The 22,354-nt window shown below is 37.2% G+C and overlaps 1 protein-coding gene across 3 annotated transcripts in view; it reads right to left on the bottom strand.

Moving 5' to 3' along the window:
* The window catches only part of LOC117003719 (transformation/transcription domain associated protein), a 74,111-nt gene that overhangs the window by 47,492 nt on the left and 4,265 nt on the right, over positions 1–22,354 (bottom strand). For all 3 annotated transcript variants that reach the window (XM_033073840.1, XM_033073839.1, XM_033073842.1), the window contains exons 7-31: positions 21,894–21,950; positions 21,187–21,312; positions 20,781–20,858; positions 20,467–20,555; positions 19,534–19,630; positions 19,030–19,168; positions 18,453–18,531; positions 17,256–17,490; positions 16,163–16,490; positions 15,953–16,050; positions 15,119–15,313; positions 14,383–14,574; positions 12,806–12,971; positions 11,329–11,585; positions 10,540–10,740; positions 8,603–8,754; positions 7,384–7,583; positions 6,424–6,641; positions 6,105–6,302; positions 5,414–5,674; positions 4,298–4,459; positions 3,891–3,987; positions 3,323–3,444; positions 1,731–1,901; positions 938–1,006 (exon numbers count right to left, since the gene is read on the bottom strand). In XM_033073840.1, coding sequence (XP_032929731.1) covers positions 938–1,006; positions 1,731–1,901; positions 3,323–3,444; positions 3,891–3,987; positions 4,298–4,459; positions 5,414–5,674; positions 6,105–6,302; positions 6,424–6,641; positions 7,384–7,583; positions 8,603–8,754; positions 10,540–10,740; positions 11,329–11,585; positions 12,806–12,971; positions 14,383–14,574; positions 15,119–15,313; positions 15,953–16,050; positions 16,163–16,490; positions 17,256–17,490; positions 18,453–18,531; positions 19,030–19,168; positions 19,534–19,630; positions 20,467–20,555; positions 20,781–20,858; positions 21,187–21,312; positions 21,894–21,950 — 3,987 coding nt within the window. The remainder of the gene's footprint in view (positions 1–937; positions 1,007–1,730; positions 1,902–3,322; positions 3,445–3,890; positions 3,988–4,297; positions 4,460–5,413; positions 5,675–6,104; positions 6,303–6,423; positions 6,642–7,383; positions 7,584–8,602; positions 8,755–10,539; positions 10,741–11,328; positions 11,586–12,805; positions 12,972–14,382; positions 14,575–15,118; positions 15,314–15,952; positions 16,051–16,162; positions 16,491–17,255; positions 17,491–18,452; positions 18,532–19,029; positions 19,169–19,533; positions 19,631–20,466; positions 20,556–20,780; positions 20,859–21,186; positions 21,313–21,893; positions 21,951–22,354) is intronic.

The raw sequence follows: 22,354 nt of genomic DNA, 5'->3' as shown, positions 1-22,354 counted from the left end.
AGTGTTTTAGTTAAAACATAAGAAACCAATCTTATTCTACTTCATTAGAAAACATCTGGGGCTAATATAAAGCAATGACCAAATTCAGATTAAAAGCTCTCTTTGCAATGACAGGAAAGAGAAATGAAAAGCCATTAAGCCATTTCCATGTTTTGAGGGAAATAAAAAGCCAACGTAATTTTGTTGTGATTTGAAAAACGAAGATATTAATAGAATTCCCCTCGTTTTTTTCTTACATGCAATCATAAATCTCAACACTTAATAAAAGCATTTAGTAAAACATTAATAGAACCGTGGGACTTCTGGTAATGTACAGGAAACCGCACTGAAGCGGGAATTCCCATCAGTATTGCTAAGAGCACACAGTACTGACATCACTCTGCACAGTTTTCCATTTATAAGACACGGCACAGCTTCCCATGGTTCAACACTAAAGCCATTAGTTTCACTGGGAGAGTGATTTTAATGTGATCCCAACTAGTAAATATTGAACTTGGTTTAAATAAATTAAATTTTAAATTAACTGGGATTATGTTATCATTATGTATAATTTACAAAGGGCTATGTTATGAACATCAAACACATTAATGAAAAAAGGGGGATTATGCTGCTGAGTTCATCAGCCATTCCAATGAAGAAAGATTTCTAAGCAGAAAATCCTGAGGGAGAAAAGAAATACAAATGCTTGAGCTGCTCCCACACTAACCTAAAACAGTTTTTAAAGTAACCATTGTCAGCAGATAAGAAGCTCCTCTTACTGAGACTTTTAGCAGATATTCAATATTCTATACTCAATTCAACAAGTCTGTTAGCTTGTAACAAAGCATCAGTGCGTAATCAGTTATGGCAGCGTTTACAACTGAATGAGTTCTTTAATTCCAAAACATTAATACTACTTCTTTCTTCTCTTCTCACATAAAAGCATTCATTAACTTACATTTCCATCGCTCCGTTGTCCACCTTTGTGTGTGATAACTACAACTTCCATCCATTTACGCAGGTGTTGCTATAAAGAAAGGATAATTAGTATTATTCTTCTAATTAGACTGTTCCATTTTAGCATATGCTAAAAGAGACAATGTAGAGGCAGAAATAATTCTTTGAAGGAAGCAAAGAGAAGAATTATCAGTTACTTTCATTCCCTCTAGTTGAAAAGTTTACTGTTGCTAGAAGTCCTCTCCATATTCAAGAAAGCAGGGATTATAAGTACATATATACACACATATACACAAAAAACTTAAGTCTGATAGTCTTACACTTCTTTGATGACTTGCTTGATGTGTATGAATTTAAATACCTAAATATTCGTGCCAAGGGGATAAAGAATTTGCATATTCAGTTTAAACACTGCAAATAAACAGAGCAATACCTCCCAAAATGTTAAAAATCAAGAAAGCACCAAAATATATTCAGTGCATTGGGAAGTAAAATTGTTAAAGGTGCTGCTGGCACCTTACTTAAAGATAAATTTCTCCAAGCAAACCTTAGCATGACTAGTTATGTCTTCACTAAAAAATAAAATCTCTTTTTGGCCAAGAAGCCCTTTAGAAATTTACTCAACACTTTTGAAGAAATTGGGGGTTTTTATTAAACAAAATAAACAAAATCAAAAATCTTTTACTTCCATATACATTGAGTCACTACTGAACTTCTTTGATTTTTCACCAATAATAGTAGCTAAAAGAAAATTTCTTCTGAAAGAGATAAAATAAAAACTTGGATGGGCTTACCATCATCTGATCACAGAATTTGTCATTGAAAGAGTTTGGGAAAAGTCTAGTGACTGATGTCAGACGATTGACAACATTGAGGGTCAGACTCCGATAGTCTCCCAGCATCATCAGCAATGGTCTCATGTGGGTGTGAATTTGATCAACTTCTATGGTAGCTCCTTCCAAGAACTGCAAGAGAGGGCACAATTAAGATACAAGTGGAGAGGGACATGACTTATGTGCAAGTATTTTTCTTAAAATAGATTCAGCTGATTTTTCTTCTTCTATTTTGTTCTTTCAGACTGCAATAGTTCAAACAACATCTAGTGCTGGAAATATACACAGTGACAAGATGGGTGTGGGAAGCACTGAAATATTTCTGACACATGGAAGGACCTTCCATAAAATAATCAAGTAGGAGATCATAATTACAGACTGAAAGATTGCTACAGCTATAAATTAAATATACAGCTCTGAGCAAACTACTTAGACCCTACATTAAGAACTGCCTGTGAATCTGGCTGAAGGCAATAGAGAAAATTTCTGTGTTACAATCTGCATACATACTGAGCAACAGAAAAGGTCAAAAGAGCCTGGTTGAAAGCAGCCAGAGAGAATATTTCCTGTCATAACCAAATATCCTGTGGGCATGAGTTTATCACAGGAAAAAAACAATCAAGACAAATCTGATGTATAGGTCAGAAGAACCCTTATTTGCTACCTCTCAACCCAGCTGTGTTGTTAACAAGCCATAAATAATAAGTACAGTCCCTTTCCTGACCACAGTGACATGAATAGACACACAAGCTCTGGCCAGTCAATGGCACAAACAAATGCAAACCACCAGTATTACTGCAGTTAAATTCTCTGTTCCATGCCAGCCCATCTACACAGCATGACAAAGAGGCTGTAAGAAATTTCATTAGCTCTTTTTTTTTTCATTTAGAAGAATAGAATTAAAATCTTGCTGAATCAGAATTAGGCAGCTATTAAACAACAAATCATGATGAAAGAATATCCTTTCCCTCTCCTTCCAGCCTTTATACATGATAATGCAGCATCCACAGGACAGACAGGGCAGTGTCAGGCAAGGACACTAATTCTGACCTCAAACAGGGTCCTGTTCCTTAAGGAAACCATCACACTATGATGCAGAGTCTAACTCTGCTGTCCTGCTTTACTTTTCCAAAACCAACTATGGGATCTCCACCACTCCCTTTAGGAACACAGACAAAACATGGGAAGAGCTTTGACACTAAAGGTAAGCCTGCACATCTGTAAAACAGCTGAGAAGGACTGATGCTATTTAGAAGACTCATTTACAAAGACCAGATCAACAGAAAGAGGGAAAGACTGGACAGAAAGATTGAAAGATTTACCATGGTCCTTAGCCAAGACCTTATAATTCTTAATTGCAACCTGGACAATTCTTTATGGCCAAGTTCAAATCCCAAACAAACACATCTGACACAAATTTATCAACATCACTAGCAAAAACTGAACAGAGCAACAATATTTCCTGTAGAGAGCTTTCCCACAAAGTCTTGTAGCAAGGAAGTAAAGCAGAGAGAACAATGGCCTCAAAAGGAATGTTGTTTTAATACAGTCACCTTTCTCATGCACGCTTCTCCTGCCTCCTGCAGCTCATTATTTGTTGAATTCAGCGCCTTGAAAAGTGCAGCAATGATTTTCTCTCTTGACTGAGGCAAGTAATTGCAGGCAGCAAGAGCATCTGCAAATATCAAAGTAAATTTGTTCTCTTTGTTAACTCAATTTCAAAGGAGAGGAGAAAATAAACCCTAATTCTACACCACTTCTCTTACACTTTCTTTTTATGTCATCTCAAATTGCAGACAGCTAAAGCACTGTATGCATTGCCAAAATCAACAGGCATCATAAATTAGTAAAAGAATGAGAATTCTATTAGCATTCTATAGTTTTCCTAATGCTTTATAACATAATTAATCTTAAAATATTTTGAGTTCCTTTCAGAAAACTGAATTCTAGTCATTACAGAGGCAGCAATACTTTCCCATTATTCTCTCCATTAAACTGTAACCTCAGGAGAGCAGTCATCAGTCTTCCAGTGCTCATGTTTTCTGCTGATCTCAGGAAGCAGACTGCCCATTGCTCACAAGGACACTTAACTGCATCAAGTCTTGTTTAGGTTTTACTTACTTAAGGCTGCAATTCTTAGAGGTACAAGTGATGGAAGACTTTTGTAGCAAGGTAGTTTCATCAGGGCAGTATCTTCAGCCTCACACAAATTCAGTAACTAGGAAAAAAAAAACCAATCACTTTAATATTGCTACTCATATTTGAAACACCACTATTTCACTACCACCTTTAAATATGGCTTTTCATCTACAGCACTTAGTTTTTGTCTTGGCTCAAAACCAGAGGATCTTCTGCACTGACTGCTGGAGGCCAAGCAAAGTTCACTTGATGTTTCAAAAGGGAAATTCTTACATTTCAGTGAAAGTTAAAAATACACAAAGAAAAACATGCATTTTTTACAATGAAAGCACTAACACTATCATACAGAAACATCTACATTCAAAGATGAGAGCATAAGAAGAAAGTACCTCTGTGTAGAAAACCTTGTGTTCCACAACATTCAGATCCATTGTGAACAACCGGGGCTGCAGGGTTGTGCAAAAGGTATTTCCCTCCATCAGGCCAATCTGGGCATTTGCAGGTTGGTGTCGAAGCAAATGTTTCTTAGGAGGAACCATGTCCTGGAGAACCTACATGATGTAATTTAGATTACTGAATTAGCAGCTACTGAAATGACCCCACAGACCCAGCCACCAAGAAGACACCATTAGTCATGGCTGTAGCTTTGTATCCATTTTCCATTGTGGCTCCAGATGTGTCTTGAAAAATAAGTAAGAGGAAAAGTAATTCTCTGAATTACTTTGATTCACAGTCAGTTTGCAAAACAGTGTAGTAGCTGTAATTAATGCATATTCTCTGTGAACAGATCTATGATATTTAGTAACTTCACACAACATCATGAACAACAAAGAAATTCATAGACTGAAGCATTTCAAACAGTCAGGAAACAAGAATATCTTAAGCTGCTAAAACATCAGAAAAACAAAAAAGTTTCTACAACTTTTTACCTTTACAACAACCTCTCACTCTCCTCATTAAACAGCTTTAGTAAACTAAGATATCAATTAGGGATCTTCTCAGTATAATCTGGAATGTTGTCACGGCTCTTAAGATTTAGGTGTAACTCAATTTTCTTCCAAAAGACTAAACAATATCAGCTTTAAGGAGTATTGAGCCAAAAGTTACTCCAACCAGCTTTACAGTCTCTTTCTGGATAGGGAAAGGCATAGCAATAATGCCACATACTTAGAGAATAACAAAACTGAGTGTCAAAATGTAGTGTCTGTGTGGCCTAAACTATGTCTGATTGGTGCAGGATGAGCAGCCCATAATTTAAGGAAGGAAATCAACCTGATGACACTGTAAATATTGGCTAAGAGTCACACAGAGCCTGTATGAATCTCTATAGTGCTCCAGCCATTGTACGTATTTGAACAACAAAACTTAGCAAATGGCAAACATATGCTATCAAAGCACTGCAAACTTAATTCACTAGTGTGGAAAAACATACTAAGAAAAATATTTCTGCAAACCTAAACTGGAAAACAACTTCAAGTTCCAGTTCACTAAATATTTCTGCTTACCTCTTTATGTGGCTCCATGATGACTGTGACACTTTTGCCAGTGACCTGTGCAAGCACCTGCAAAGAATGCATGGCTTGTTTTCTCACAGTGGAGTTTGGAGAGGTCACTTCTCGAACAAGGTCATGTGTGACATGATGGAAAGACTTTTCCTGTGCTGCAAGGATTTCTTCTGTTTTTTCTTCATCTTTTAAAGGAGTTGCACATCTAATCAAGAGCTGTTCTAATGTGGTCTTTGCCATAGCAACTGCTCCATTGGAAACCTGAGGCATCAGAGATCATTTTTATCAGCTAAGTACAGAACAAACATCACATATCTAAGCATTACTCATGAACTTCAAATTTGATTTTGATGAATCCTGTGATTTTGGTTTCCAATTAAGCTTAGTGATTCTGTGGTAAGTGACAGTGAATCTGTGTTCTTTTGTCATCCACATGTGGTCAGTACATTTCTACTCTCAAAGTAGCAAGTATAAACTCAAAAACTTCAGCAAAGTTATGTGGAAAAATCTGAGTTCATTCCTCACTTCAGATCTTGGTTTGAGTTAAAATTGCTAGAATTCACTACTGACTCTTGCAGATAAAATGTATCCTGAAGTTCAGTAAAATCAAGATTACTAAGAGTTCAATCTGTGTGAATTTAAGGCCAGAAATTTTCCCTACACTATTTGATAAAATTCATTAAATACATACCTCTCCAGTTAGGTCCATCATAACAAAGAGAAGTGCCTTCAGGAAAGTCTGCTGGTTCTGGAGGACCCAAATCAGTGGCAGCCGTTCCATAAGAAATTTAATGGACACAACGCCTCCTAGTTTAGCATACCAAGCTTGTTCATAACAGCAAGCACACAAACGTTCCACAATGTATGAAAACAAGGGAAGCTGACAAGCCTGGAAACAAAGAAATGCATCAGTTTCCTTTTCTCAGCTTACTGGTAGCCTCCAAAATTTTAGAAGCAAAATTGCATTGGTTGAAACTCAGCCATTTCAATACACTTTTAAAAAATCTTACCCTTTCCTTTGAACCCAAGATGATGCTTGCAACATCAAATATCACTGCTAGAGCCACTTCTCCTATTTTGCAGAGCTCCTTCTCCTCGTATGCCATGCAGATTGCTATGGCATCAATAAGCACCAAGGGATCCATGCCTTTGGACCCATTTTCTTCACTGTGAAACATGGCTGTGCTAGGCTGGCTCCCAACCTGATAGCACTGCAGCAAGAAAGGACCTGGAATTTGTAATGGCGGGGGAGGGGAAATAAAGATAAAACAATGGATATTTCAATATGAATAGTCTTTTAATTAGATTTTACTATTCTCTGGACTAGCTGATGGCAAAACCAGTAAGCCCTGTGCCTATTTGCATATAAATGGATTTCAAGGTATCCTTCGTTCCTAGAAGAACAAAAGATTACATCTACTTGAATACTTTCTTCTATCCACTAGACCATACACTGCAAGATTTAATTAAAATGAAGAGTCATAAAAATCCCAGTTACATTAATGTGACAATGAAGAGTGATATGCTTATAATATGCTTTTTACCAAATTACTTGTCATACAGCCCAAACAAAAGTTTTCTTCATGGACATAAGACACTGCAGTGCTCCAATATTTACTTAGTTCCTCTAAGGGTCCCTCAAAACCACAACTGGAAACAACCCAATTAGAGACAATCTGTAGACAGTACTGTGAGTATTAAGTTACACAAATACTCTGGAACAATGTAAGCTATTCCATGCTGCAGTTATTTCACTGGCTGTAGCAATTATAGAGCATTATTAGGTGATTGATTGTTTTTTAAAATTTGTTTCGTAATTTCCACCGCTTTTTCAAGAATTAAACACAATTCAGCCGTCAAACAAAAACCCACTATAGCCACCCACCCAGAAGCAACTGCAATATCGTGACTTTTAAACCCAGCTGCTGTGAGTAAAAGCACAGAGCTCTCCCCAGGAGCTGTGTCCTCACCACACTGCTGAGCCACGGCCACCATGGTGTAGTGGCGGATCAGGCTGGCCACGAAGGGCAGGGCGCTGGGCCGCAGGTCCTTGATCACGGCCGACATGAAGGCGCCGGTCAGGGCCTGCTCAAACGTCTTGCGAGCCGGCGTGTCCTGGGCCTTGTAGCGGTGAGAGATGATCACACTGGGGATGGACTTCTCTGTGAAGCTGCAACACAACGTCCTGCTCAGCACAGCAGCACCCCAGCTCAGTCACAGCCACTGCCAGTTACTGTGCTAAGTTTGCTCTCTGTATCTAACCCTTCTCCACCTCCTGTTTGCCCCTTGTTCTGACAGAGCTAGAGCAGTTCACTCAGCCCATATTCATTTTGTCAGCCACTGGTCTCCAGCATGATGGATAGTTCAATTTGATCAGGAACATTTAAAGCCAGTGCTTCAGAAGCCACATACATACAACAATAGGTATATGGGCATCACACTGCAACTTAATTACAGAACGTCATTTTCAATATTTTGACATATTTCCCTTTTTTAAAATGACATTTGATTTTAATCTCGAACAATTGCAACATTATTTATCAAATCACTGCCCAACAAAACTTATTCATTGCAAAGCTATATTAATGTCAAGTCTAACAAGCCCAAACTGTGAAAGCTACTATGCTCTTTAGCTACACTTACTACATTGCAAGAGTCAAAGTCAGCCCACACTTTTTGGGGAAAGATGGTAAGGTTGTCTAAAAGCAATAAACTCATGAAATATCAATGACTAAAACTGCAAAACATGTAAGAAAAGCTTCAATAAAAGGTTCCCACGCCAAGACAGAGGTTGTGTGTGACTATGCTACAGCTTAGTCACTAAATGAAACCAAATTTCTCTTTCACTTTAGTAAAAGCTTAGATGTACATACAAAATGCCACAATTTAATTTAATCTTTAAAATACAATTAGCACCAGAATATTCCAATTATTCAAATATATTAAACTAAAATTAATCATATTGATCATATGTAATAGATTATACACCAGACTGTGATTTGTGGAAGAAAATTAAACTATGAAACATTAGCATGTCATTGTCATTAAAAAACATGATAATAAAATTCCTTTTCACCAGCAGGCAAAAACCCCCATGAATTGCACAGACTAATCATTGTCCCTGAACTAGGTTGCTCCAGAGACACTATAAATTTTACATGCACATTCACATTTAAAGAACTGTCATACTTGGGATGTGCAAGAAGCTGGTATAATGCATGTTTGTTGTCATCCAGGCTCATCATGGCCACCAGGAAGCACTTGATGACCTCCCAGGCCTGCCGGCGGTAATAGGGCTCCGTGTTGGCGCTCTTCAGACAGTCCAGGGCTGTCTCAATTGCCTAGAATGGAACAAGAGAGAACACAGACACCTCTTGCTCTTGGCATTCACCAAAAGGTCAGTAATCAAGGGAATGGGATCATTACTATATATTGAAAGTAACTTTTAAAGTATGCACTCTTTGGAATGCCCAAGTTAAGAAATGCACAGAGGGCTCAGAGCGTGGCTTGAAACCACCCCGGTGTTTCCTGTGCTTTTGTAGGTGCTAAGTTTCATAGCAGACACATTTACCTCCATTTCAAGTTATGAGTGAGGTAAATCTTCACTGTGTCTCCCTCCCTCCCTGAAAAGAAACTTTCCTTGCCTTCCCTTCAGCAATAATTGCTGTGTCTAATCCCTTATACTGTACGCAAACAATGCATTTATACCCATATATAAATGGTACCTTTCCATGCATGATGAAATGTCCCTGTAAGCAACTTCTAAACACCAGTTATTTAATGGAAATAGCATTCCTCCTTTGAAAGAAGATTTAACACATTGGAGAGCAATTCAAATCAATCTTTTAAGATAAGAAGATGATTAAAAAAGGGGAGTACATCTCTTTGGAAAATTTCTATTTTGTGTTTATATATATATATATACACAGAGCTAAAAATACATAAAAGCACAACTGTCTAATTTCTATCCTTATCCCACAAAACAAAGGAAGATAAATAAGATGGGCATTAAGTAAAAAAAAAAACATGGAAAATTTGTTCTGGAATGCATGAAAAAAGGAATTACCAATTGCAAGTAAAATCTAAACCCCTGCTACAAAGTGGGCATTTTCCTTCCTTGGTATCTCTGCTTACTTAACTAACTGCCATCCCAAGTTTTTATCACAGCATGTCAATGAAAAGAAATTGATTTTGGACAGATCACAAAAGTCTACCAGGGCACTACAAGAAAACAAAGATTTCTTCTTTTCAATTTTATTTCACTTTTTTTCCCTTGACATTTCCTTTTCACAGATATAAAGTGTTCAGCAGATAACACTTTCTCGGTCAACGCCAAGCAGCTGAAGATTGCTCCATATCAATGTTAGATGCCAAAATCCTTTGGAAAACTCAGTTTGAATTAAACCTAGCAGGACAGGTAAATGTCAGCAACTACAGTATTGATATGTATTCAGTTCATCAGCTTCAGTACAGTGGAGAAATCAGCAAATCTGCATTTTAAGAATCACTTTTCCAAGTTATTTTAAGCCTGTTGGCTGGATGGAGCCAGAGAGCCAGCTGCCTGTGAAGAAAATTGCTTACTACATTCAGATCATATCTACTTATGAAAGTCTAATTGAAAAGGTAAGTATTAAAACTCTATAGACCAAATTATCTCAGAATCCAGCTTCACTCCCTGAGATTAGATTGCTGTAATTAGTGAGAACTAAGCACTTGTGATGCACCATGACTGCCAGATGAAAGCCAGTACAGTACAAAGTGCTTCTAGAGACAACAAACAGAACCAAACCACTAGAATCATGAGAATAATCACCACTGAAGAATTTCTACAGTAAATTTTTGATACATTTCAAAAACCAAATAGGGACTTTTTGACGAGATTCCTGCTCCTAACCTAAGCAATACACCAGAAGTTCCAACCTTACCCATTCTGTGAAAACATTGATTTGGGCCAGTTTAGCTCCCTGTCCTATCACTTCCCAAGAGCAGCACAGCATGCCTAAAACTATTATTTTGGGAGTGAAATCTTACACACTTTATAGGGAAAAAAAATAACCCAAGAAAGGACTTCCAGACATATTTTTTTAAGTTGGTTTCTCAGCATTGAAAGTAACTTAAGCCTTTACCTTCTCCATTGGGAGCTGGATGGATGCTTTACAGTCTGAAAATTCAATTGTAATACTGGGCCCTTGGATTTCTGTGACCACATATTGTAGTTTCTGAGATTCCTTCAACATCTTCCTGTTACTTCCACCAAATTTCCCAAGCACACGATAAGCCACGTGGGAGATGCTGTCAGCAGGATTGCGCAAGGTTCGCCACAAAGCCTGGGGGTTAAAAGCAGGCTTACTCAACTTTGTTCAAGTTGTAATGCAAAAAAAAAAGTCAAGGAAAACACTTCATTCCTGTATTTGGGTAACTGACCCTGCATAAGTTCCTTATCAAGGTTGACTATAAGGAATCTCAGTTCTCAACAGCCCAAGTGCTTTCTAACAAGGTTGCCCTAAATGCAGTTTTACATTTAGACTACTGTCATCAGCTACAAAATGTTTGCTATCCTGGAAGGAGTTTCATGATTATGATGAATATTAAACAATATTGTTAATTTAAAAAGAAGGTCAGTTAAGGCTGAACTGAATTAAGTTCAGAGCTAGCTTTGAAATATAAAAGCAAATGAAGTAAACAGAATATAACAATTTAACAAAGTATATAGGAGAAACAATTCATTCACTTCTAAATTTTCAGAGTTTTCAGCTTAACAGCACACCACCAAATATCTTTCTACACTCGTATCAGACTGGTATGGGTTTTGTGACAGACTTTTCAAGGTTTTGTAACCAAAGTTTCCCACAAATTTTAATAATATTCAGCAAATCAATGACCTCTTGTGGTCTAACAGAAAACAACACATGTACCTGCATGAGCTCAGCTCGAACTGGCTGAATGTGGTCATACAGAAAGTCTGGCTGCAAGTTATCCACACACAATTCCAGAGTTCTCAAGCCCTGGCTAACCAGGGTCTGGGATCCATTGAGAGCTGACACCAAGGGGTCCATCAGCATTGGCAGGTAAGGCAGCAGCGAGCTCAGACGAACGGGCACAGTGAGGCAGAGCTCCACAAACAAGTCTTTCATGTGCTGCTTGTGAAGGCCACTTTGTAACATATTAAGCCCTGAAAATTATGAATAAGTTATACACTCACAGGAAAAACTCCACAGTTTAATGTTAAAAATTGCTATTTCCTAAATTCAGAAAAACCCGACATTTTTAAATACTGTAGAGCTTTCAGCTCTGTAAATAATGGATTTACAAAATATTAATGCCATGCATTAACACTAACTTACATCTAAGGATGTCATGCAATTAATGCTTTGTTATGTACATACATACAGAAGAGAAAGTATCTATGCATATTTTAAAGTTTAATATTAAACTCAATACAGCAGCATTTAAATACAGTGGATAAAAAAAGAGAAAAAGATAATTTGACTCAAACCTCAGCCTTGTAACAATAAAAAATAAACACAAACAGAACAACTGTTTTTAAAATATTTTGAATCCTGAAAAGAAACATTCAGTGAGTTCAAGTACATTAATTGCCCCATACAGACTAAGTACATTCTCCAACTGATTTTCCTCCCCATAAAAATTTCAGATATTCCATAAATCTACTGACATAAGTTTTACATAATGATTTATTGATAACATATATATTTGCTAACTACAATAAAAATGTCCCTACAGTTGTAGATCTGAACCAGTCCTGCAACAGTTCTGATTAGCTTGTCCTTAGGTTTAAGTAGCTCTCCACATTTCCTTGCTCACCCTCAGTATTCCTGGAACACAGTTCTTGCATGCATAAATGCTCAATTAATCAAACTGATTGTTATTTCCAGTTCTTTTTGCAGTCTGGCACTACTTGAATTTCTATTTATCATGCCCTTGCAGGTGCACACACATGCCCTCAACTGCAGAACAGCCAGGGCTTCACTGCCGTGCTCTTCCCACAAAACCAGTGATGGCCAGGCAACATTGCTTCACCTACTCATTCATCCCTCAAATGCTTCATGCCAAAAAAGTTACCCACTGCCAAAAAAAAAAACCCTAAACAAGTAGAAGAAACAAACAGGAAAACCACAACAGCCCCATAATGAAAAGAAGAAAAGAAAGCAGCAGAAATTGTGAAGCAGCCAAAACTATGGAGCCTGAAGCAGCTGATAGTAAATGAAAATAAGCACATTCAAGGTAGTTAAATCAACCACTGACTCAAAATCAGAAGCTACCTGTTAGGGGTAGGGCTTTAGTTTTGAGGGCTTTTTAACTACATAACTTTATTACTACTATTCACATAAAAACTCAAAGCTGGGGTGGGGAAGGAAGGTGTTGGTCTACCTTGCAGTAAGTTTGGTAACAGCGGCAAGAATTCTTGGTATAACAGATCATGACTGCCTCCTCCAATAGATCTGAACAGTGCTCTGAGCAGCAGGAAATAGTTATAGGGCTCTTTGGCAGTCTGTGCAAGTTCCATAGAGCTGTTCACAATCTTGTGCAAATGTGGCTACAAAGAAAATAAAGCTCGAAGATTAATTTTACCATCAGTGTACTGTACAAAAGTTTAGCAAGAGATTCTGCAAATCTGACACAATGAAAAAATACTTCCTCTCAAGTACCTGGGAATAGGGAGCAGAAATCAGAGGTGTCAGAATGACAAGAGAGGACACTTGACAATATTAATTTACCCCGATCTAATTTCATCACTAGTTCTTAATTTTTGTGAATGCCAAAATTTCATTTTGAAAGCAAACTCTCCCAAGTAAGAAAGGCTATGGAACTGGTGGCCTTTCTAGAGCAGAGGACATCTTGCTTCAAGAACACCTTACAAGATTCATTAAAAATGCTTGATAAAAACCAGTATTGTCACAGATCAGAGACAAACAGTAACACGTCTGGATATTATTAACATCTAAAAAGCTTTCTTCATTGCTATGCAAATGCTCCAAACAGCCTTTTCAATTAAATTGTCTGCCCAAGGCCCCTATCATCCATCCTACAGAAACAAAAAAAGTAACAGAAGCACAAAACTGTGAAGGTAGTGAATTACACTCTTTAAACTTCATCTCCATCTTATAAAATCCAAATGACCTTGATTCTAATGACAAATTGCAAGAATTAAAGCAAGATTATATGAATATTGCTTCATATTACTGTTAGTTTTCAAAGATTCGGGGAAATTGGTAATCCCCCCTCTGTTCTGCACAGCTACCTGTATCAGAAATTTTGTTTGGTACGAAGTACAAGAAAGAAAAATCGAAGAGAAATCATGAGAGAACAATCAGTATTCCATTAAATTCTTAATGTCTTTTCTAGATACAGGCAGCTGCTGCTTTTATGAGGAAAGTGCACTCTTGCTACAAGCTCAGCATTTCTAAATTCACTGAATAATGAGATGATCTCATCAACATAAATAGATCCCTGGAATACACAATATGCTGTCAGTAGAAAAAATAGCATTCCTTAGACCCAGACTTTCCAAGAGCACAGAAAAATCTAACTCAAAAGGTACCTGCCACTGAATATTACATGAGTGAACAAGATTCACCAACACACAAGTGATTTCAATCCAAGCAAAACTTGTAAGTTAATACAGAAACAAAGGGAGAAAATATGCAAGAATTCATGCATGTCCTGACCATGAAGCTACATGGGCTTATGGCAATCCCAGACCAGAGTCATGTATCAGCCATTTATACTCAGAATTAGTACATCACCTCATAGTTTCAAATACGAAGAAAATATTCACAGAAATCATCTCTTATAAACAAGACAATGTACTTGAGATTTGGGAAAAAAGGGAGATGTGTCACAAATGGTGCTTCAAACATTAAATGACTGTCAAATGTTAGACTGTGCAAAACTCTTAAAAGTGTTGTTTTTAAAGCAGACTTATTTTTAACACAAATGACCTTTACCTTCAGCATTTGTTCATTTTCAGCTGCAAATAGTGAAACTGAGCCAAAGACTAACTTGAACAGCTTGAGATACAGATTGGAGAGTTCCACATTAGAGCCCATTTCTGGCAGACGATCCAGAAGATACTCCACCAAAATGGTCGCAAAGAGAGCAGAGGTAGTAGGGTTTGCCAAGAAAGAATTGGCAACAATCTATAAAAGGAAACCACAAAGAACTTATTACTGCTGTCATAAAAAGAACAAAAGGTTAAATGCATTATCTATTAAAAAAAAACAAAGACAAATTTCTTCCCCCATCTCCACTGCTACCCAAGTGATTCTGTTTGTCCTCAGTGGAAAATAACCACGTATTGTAGCTTAATGTTGAAGTCTTAGGTTAAATTGTAAATGGATATTATAGGATTTGCATTCTGCAAAACAGTAGAACATTAGCACAACAACCTGAACAAAACAACAGGTCCATACTGTTCAGTACTTTTCAAGAATGAAGCCCATTCATATCTTCTAAACTGAAGTGTCCATGTTTGTATTGCATCACTCAGTCAGGTAAGGTGTTTTGACAATCCATCTTTAAATTATTTTCATAGACTACTCTTTATAGAGACTGTTTCAAATCTCACATGCTAATTTCAATATTATTAATTAGAATTCCATGTCAGCCCTATGTACCTCAAGGTATAAAAACTCTTTCCCACATGCTGTTCAGTATCAATTTAGAAAGTAAATGATAACATACCTGAAGAGCATAGTTTTTAGAGATCCTCTCCACCATGTAAGGAACAGTAGTTTGAAAGATTTCTTTAAAAGTTAAAGGGTTCATCATTGTGAACACACCAGCAAAATGCTCCAGAACTTCCTTTTCCTCTTTCATCCTGACTGTCTGACAGTTTGCTACTCGAACATATGTCTGTCCATTTCCTGCTATTTGCACCTACAGCAAATGAGAAAATACACACTGGTTACAGAATTTGAGTAGTTTACTCCCCATTATTCTTAAAATAGCTTTTGAAAGTAACAGATTTCATGGGTTTTACATGCTAGTCCCACACAACTAGAAGTTGGGCACAAGAGCCAACCATGACAAAAACACTAGAATTGAGTGTTTTCAGAACAGATTTTAAAACTAAGAAGTAAGAAATAGAGAAAGACAACATTAGAAGATATCAGTGTATTTGTAAATTACTTAATACCCAATCAAACATATTTACATTTCATTAGTACTTTGTAACTACAGAAGATAAACACTGATATGTGAATGCTTCAATTGTTAGCTAAACTATCTGTTTCCAAGAAAGATTTAATTCACTACATGAAAAACAATTCTTTCCAGTCTGACCTGCCTGCATTATTTTCTGTTGAGAAAATAATCAGTTGTTTGCAAATAGTAAGTACGTGGAAATTCACTTTTGAAATGAATTCTTCGTATTCAGCATTTCTCAATAGTTCTGGTCCCAATTAAAGACTTAGTGAAAGTATACTGTATGTGTAATCCGATTTTTAGCTGACAAACAAATCCTTATTAAAAGATCTAGCATACAGTAACTGTATAAATAGAAGTGCAGTTACATACCTGATAAATATCTAATGCTTGCATTGCATATTTCACCAGTTTTATATAGATTTGAGTCTCCTTAGGTTGCAACTGCTTATTAGGAATGAATTGTGCTTCTGAAAGAAGAATAAGACAGTTCAGCATTAAAAATACTATTTGCTTTCATTCTAGGGAGGTTTTTTTCTATAGAATTATGAGAGATAAATGCAATTAAATATGCAGTTTTACCACCAGGAGCTTTGCATGAGGTGATGCCCCACGTGATCGTCTTGACCCCACAGACCAAAGTTTTCACTAAGCTCCGGCAATCCGTGACCTGAAATGTCTGCTTATCTTCTTTTTCTTTCTCCCCTTGTTTTTCAAACACAGGTACTGGTGCAGGGGCCACAGGAGTGGCTGGGGCAGGAGATGGGACAGGAACAGGGGCTGCATTTGCTGCTGTGGGCACTCCAGGTAAGGCAGCTTCAGCTGCTCCAAGCTCAGACTGGGGCTTGCACTTCTTAAAAATGACAGACAGTTGGTAGCGTGCTATGGTGTGGAATTTCAGAACAAACACCTAAGGCAAAGGAGGAGAGGCAGATCAAAGAGCAGGGGGGAGGGGGGAAGAAAAAGAAAATAAGTTTCTTCCTCAAAAATCATCCTAAAGCTAATAATACTAATATTTCAAATCAGCATACTGAGATCAATAAAACTTACAGCTATTTTTGAAGTCATTCAAATAACAGCAAACATTTTTAGGTATATCAATAAACTAGTTTGCCTTCTTCAAACAATTAGTGCATCCTTGATTTTCAACACTACAAAAAACACCTCCATATAAAGATCCTTAAAAACGATCATTAGGTCTTCAAAGAGCAGATATTTCTAGTTGCACACATTGTATTGTGCCATGCCAAGGACCTGTGCAAAGATTCTCTTTCAGGGCTTAAAAAAACCCCACACCAAAAAGCACACCCATAACCAGAAGGCATTAAAAAATACAATTCTTGCAAACTCTTACACAGGGAAAAAAAGACTATAACCAAATTTTAGAATAAAATTATTTTTAAAAACCCAAGCTACTCAAAACAGACATTCAATTTCCTGCTTTGAAATTGGCCACCGAATAAAGCTGAATTGATAAAGCATCTCCACTACAACTGAGATATTATCCCAGCTGCAGAGTGTTTTAAAGAGCCCTTCTCTGAAGCATTGAAGTGGAATACAGTACACAGGCTGTTCCTACATATTCTCATAGCTGAAGAAAGGAGAAAGTAAAATGTGATTGACAACATAAACAGGACATCCAAGCAATTATCAAATGCTTTAAACAAATCAATACCTCCAGCATTCTCATAAGGATGTCTCGACCATTTCCATTTTCCTGTTCACTTTTAGAGCGGATGCAGTCTACCAAATTTAGCAGAAGCTTGCAAGACATGGTTTGGATACTGCTTGGCAAGGACTCATCATCAATGTTCTTGGCAAACAGCTGGACAGCCAGGGAGAGGTCATTGAGAGGCAAATGCTGCCGGACATGATGCACCAGGTCTGCCAGAGTGCTGTATGCAAGGGGTCTAAACCAAAACAAGGAATGAGGAAAACACATTGAGCACAACCAAAAATGTTGTTGACTAAACAATTACTTCCAAATTTTTCAATGTAAGTTTTCTACTTTCATATGCAAACCCAGAGTTCACAAGGGAATTTTAACTTATGAATCTAACCAGTAATGCAATAATCTATCCCACAACTCTGGTATTGCCTCTCTGATCTTTCTTTCTTCACTGCAGAACACCCCACCACATATTTTCATCTATATGCAGTTAACATGCATGTTAGCCACATTTTATGCAGCGCTGGTAATGTTTCACAATTAATCATAAATTATTCATGATTTCAAAAGCAGTTAAAAAAACTGATAAATTTTAAAAATCATTTCCTTTCAAATACCGGGTAAAGAATCTAGCAGAGCAAACACTTCTAAATCTAATTCATGCTCTCAATAAGGTACACTTGATACTTAAACAAAAGGAAGGCATTCTCCTAGTTCAGATACTAACTTGGTCAACAAGCTCACCAAAAATTTAGACTATTGAATATTAAGAAAGTTAGATATGCTCTCCATTTACTTTTTAAATTGCAAACAAGTAACTTTCAAAGTATTCATTGACAAAACAGTTTAAATCTCATTCAGATTTTACACTGGACATGAGATTTAGGGTGTTTCATGAAATATTGGGCAGATACTGAGTTGTCTTCTCTGTTTCGGTTGTCCTGCACAGTTCAAAAAACTGAAATTATCTTCATTCACTCATTTTTCTTACTTTGTCCTACATTCACATTACCATGCTGTTCCATCAAAGTGTTAAACAAAAGCCACCATTGCAGCAGCAGAAGCTCTGGTCAATATCTAGTAAAATCAGTTATTTGAAGCAGAGATTTAGGACCCTATAGAGAAGCTGCTGTAAACATTAATGATTTTTAAAGTAAGCAGCCCTGGCAGGCACTCAGATCATTACTCTAAACTTTCTCATACCTCAGTGTCTCCCGGGCAGTGTATCCAGAGCCAATCAGTATAGATTCATCAAACAGCTTGTCCATGCATGGAATAAATTCTAGCATTTAAAAAACAGAAAAATGAAAAATCGGTACACAACAACTGGCAAAGGAAATAGTCAAAATAAGATAGTTAAGCACTTAAGATAGTTAAACCACTTAACTTAGGTATTTAAACCAAAAGTTAGACAGTGATTTCTATCCCCAAATTCCTGAAGCTTAGAAAAGGCAGTGCCATTTACAAGGAAATTTTCAAACAATCTCTAGTGACTGTCTACTCCACTGACACTTTCCCCTTGAGTAACACTGCAGTACCCAGTCATTGCCAATTATATTTGCAAAGAGAAAAAACTGTTCCGGTAATTTACAACTTTTAAAAACATTTTGTATATAACTAATCAGTTACTGGAGATGTCAAGTTGGGCAACACAGCAATTCTGTTTGGCCTGGAATCTTGTGATAGTCCAACATATGATAGTCCTATATGCCTCTTAAATTGACAGAAATAACAGAAATCTTTCCCATTTACAGGTACATTTATAAAAAGTGCTACATACGGCTCCTCAAGTCTGTTGTCAGGATGTGCTTAGCAGCAATCAGAAGCTCCTTCCTGAGGTGTGCTGTTTCAGCTGGACAATTGGAGAGCAGCTGCAACATTCCTTTTACCATTTGCTGAGAATATTTAGCCACTAATTCCTAAAAAAAAAAAAAAGTAACATGAGTACAACTACTATAACATTCTATTCCTAAGGTTTGTGTTACATTTGTGAAATAGCACTTCATTAAAATTCACTAGTTTCTCTTCCAAAATCTAATCCTAAAACAAAAATACAATAGTCATTCCACAAATGCTCAGGGAGGGGGAATGGCATATTTTAATTTGTATTCACATGAGGATACTTTTAAAAGGATAACCAAGTACAGCTCCACCCTCAGATACTCCACACAAATGCTCCCATTTCCAACCCCTGATGTACTGCAGTCATGCAGGTCACTTGCCGGCCATAAAGCGACTAGAAACTTGATGCATTAAGTACCAAAGAAATAAAAATTCATCCTACCTGGTAAATTCTGATGATGTAAGCCAAGAAAGACAATGTTTTAATCTGAGCAGCAATAAAATCAGCATACAACTCCTTGTTATAAAGTTTATGTTGTCTGAAATTAAATCGAACACCAGTTATAATTTTGTTCCTCCCCTTTAGGACCTTCACTCAGAAAATTCAGTGAAGTTTCAAATTACATCATCTTGTAGTGAAGTTCTTGCTTCTTAAAAGAATGCAGTCTCTCTGGAAGAGCCCATTTCCAACAAGCCCTCTGCCATTCAAATTCCAAGCAGCACCTTGCTACCAAAAGCCAAACCAATACAAAGCAGCACACATTTGGCTCAGTTCCCCTAACTGGCGCCAATTTTTCCCCAATATTCCCTTCTACAGACTTGTCTGTCTCTCTCAAGCTTCAAGCGCCTAATCAGGTCACCCAGGCAGACAGGGAAAGGCAGAGGTATTGCTCCCACTGCCCTGAGCACAACCACTTGGTGCTCCTCAGAAACATCCCTCTCTGAGACAGGAAAAGCAGTGCCTATCCCTGCAATAACACAAGGCTTCATGTAAGCTCCACCTTGGAAGAGCACAGATCTATCACTGATGGTATGGCAAAGATTAAACAACAGCAAGTGTCCACACTCCCAGGGTCTTTATCACTGTCTGTGACAATGTGGGTTTTTGTCAGAAAATCTATTTTTAAAAAACTCATTATCAAGTAATAACCTGGGACCTACTGCACAACTATGGACTTTACCAATGACACATAATGTCAATAACTTCACCTACAGAACCTTAGTAATTTATAGTCAAATAATTGTTGTTACTTTTGAGATTAAAAGCAGTATGACTAGAATCAAAAATCACACAATATAAGACAAAAATATTTTGAGAAATACTGAATGACAGGTTTATCTCAAGTATCATCAAAACACTGTTAAATGCTCTTACCTTGCTTGAGCAGAAACTTGTATTATAATAGTATTCATAATCAAGGGCACAAATTCAGCTACTACATTATGAATGTTCAGTTTGTAGAGCTGAAAAAAAGCATTATTAGAGAAATTCACAAGTCACACTTCCAGTCAAATTACTGAAGAGCTAATCAGAAAAAAAATTACGATATATCACCAGCTTATTTTTAGACAATAATTCAATTTCAAAAGTATATCACATTCATTTTTACTAATATGGTAGGCCAAGAGAAGTTACACAAGCCATTCAGTAAGGAAGTATTTACATGAAAAATACTGGAGTGTACTAACCTGATACATGAGAACAACAATAATAGGTAGCTCAGCCAACACCTTTAGTGATAGAGATCCTCTGGGAATTATTGAATGCTGAAAGAAAGAAGGCATGCTTTATAAACAGTCTAATAATTAATTCAAAATACTATGCAAACCATAGTTTTACAGAAATGGCTCTTTTTAGTAGCACTATATTTAACAATAATAACATTTAAAAACACAAGAGCATTGGGTATTACATTAAATAAAATCCTCTAATTACAGCTGCATAGAAAATATCTGGGAAGTTTCAATCAGCTTCTACAGAAAAGTTTTGATAAGAAAAACCAGCAAAAAGGAAATTTGTTCTTTTTGCCTGGCCTTATGATGTGTGTTCCTGTGCTACAGACAGTCCCCCAGTCAGAGCAGGCAGAACACTCACTGTCCTTGTTTCGCTGTCCTCCCGCTCAGGGTTCACCTTCACCACAATGGTTGTAATCATGCCAACCATTTCAGGAGTGGGGACTGTATTCTCTGGAATCACCTGAGGGTTCTCAAAATACCGATTCTACAAGCAAAGAGCAGAAGAAAAATATCATCATGCCAGTAAGAGTCACGAGGCCATCCATCTCCTCAGAACTCCTCCATATAAATTTCCCCCAGAGCAGTTCTCTCCTCTCTGCATGTGATGTTTGCACTGCAGCTCTGCACACCCACCCTGCAACCCTTCCCACTGCACAGAGCAGCAGAAAAGCTCCCCCAGCCAAGGAGGCTCTTTGGCTAAAGGGAAGTATCCCAAGAGGTTACTCTGTAACAGGAGGAAATATCACACTGTCACTGTTCCCTCAAAACCAGACACATTTGGCTACATGGAGACAACTGCAGCCACCCTCACCTGCTCCACAACTACAGCTCGCCTCCATGCTCTCCTAGCAGTGTGCCAGAAACAGAAGGTTTTGCAAAACACACTGTAAATGTCACCCGTTTTAGACATAGTTTTGATAAATAGATTCACTAAAACGATACTTACTTTGTATAGAATGCACTAGATGCAAAATAATTATGGCAGTATCTTTTAGAGATAAAATTAAGAAATAAAAACTAGTTTTCTGAGTATAGCAAGGATAATTTAAGAAATAAAAAGCTTACCACTACTTTTGGAAGTTCCTTGTAAATCTGTTTCACAAAGTCCAAAAAATGGTGAATCTAGGAAGGAAAAAGTCAGTTGCCATGAAGACATTTTTAAAAATTAATTTAAAAAACATTATTTTAAAGTTTCTGTATTAACAGTAGAAGTACATAAAATCTCTACTCACCAGTACAGTACACTTTTCATGGTAACTGAAAATAATTTGAAAGTGTTCTCCTACCTCCTTCTGCTCAGTATTAACTCAAATTTCACTTAGAAAGAATCTGATCTACCTGTCATCTCTACATAGTTCCAATACAGTATTGTTAGGTATAATCACTATGAAACAACTAAGTCTTTCCAAGAGAAAAATCGAGGCAAAAGGCAAGAAAATAACAATGCAAACTTCCAAATTCCCCTTGATGAGTCAAAAGAGAGAAGAGGGGAGGCAGGGGGAAGTCAGTCAGAGTAAATTCCTTTT

This window comes from Catharus ustulatus, chromosome 16 (genome assembly GCF_009819885.2).
Source record: "Catharus ustulatus isolate bCatUst1 chromosome 16, bCatUst1.pri.v2, whole genome shotgun sequence".
NCBI classification, from domain to species: Eukaryota; Metazoa; Chordata; class Aves; order Passeriformes; family Turdidae; genus Catharus; species Catharus ustulatus.
Note: the sequence above shows the minus strand (reverse complement) of the source record. Positions and strands in the feature narration are given on the sequence as shown.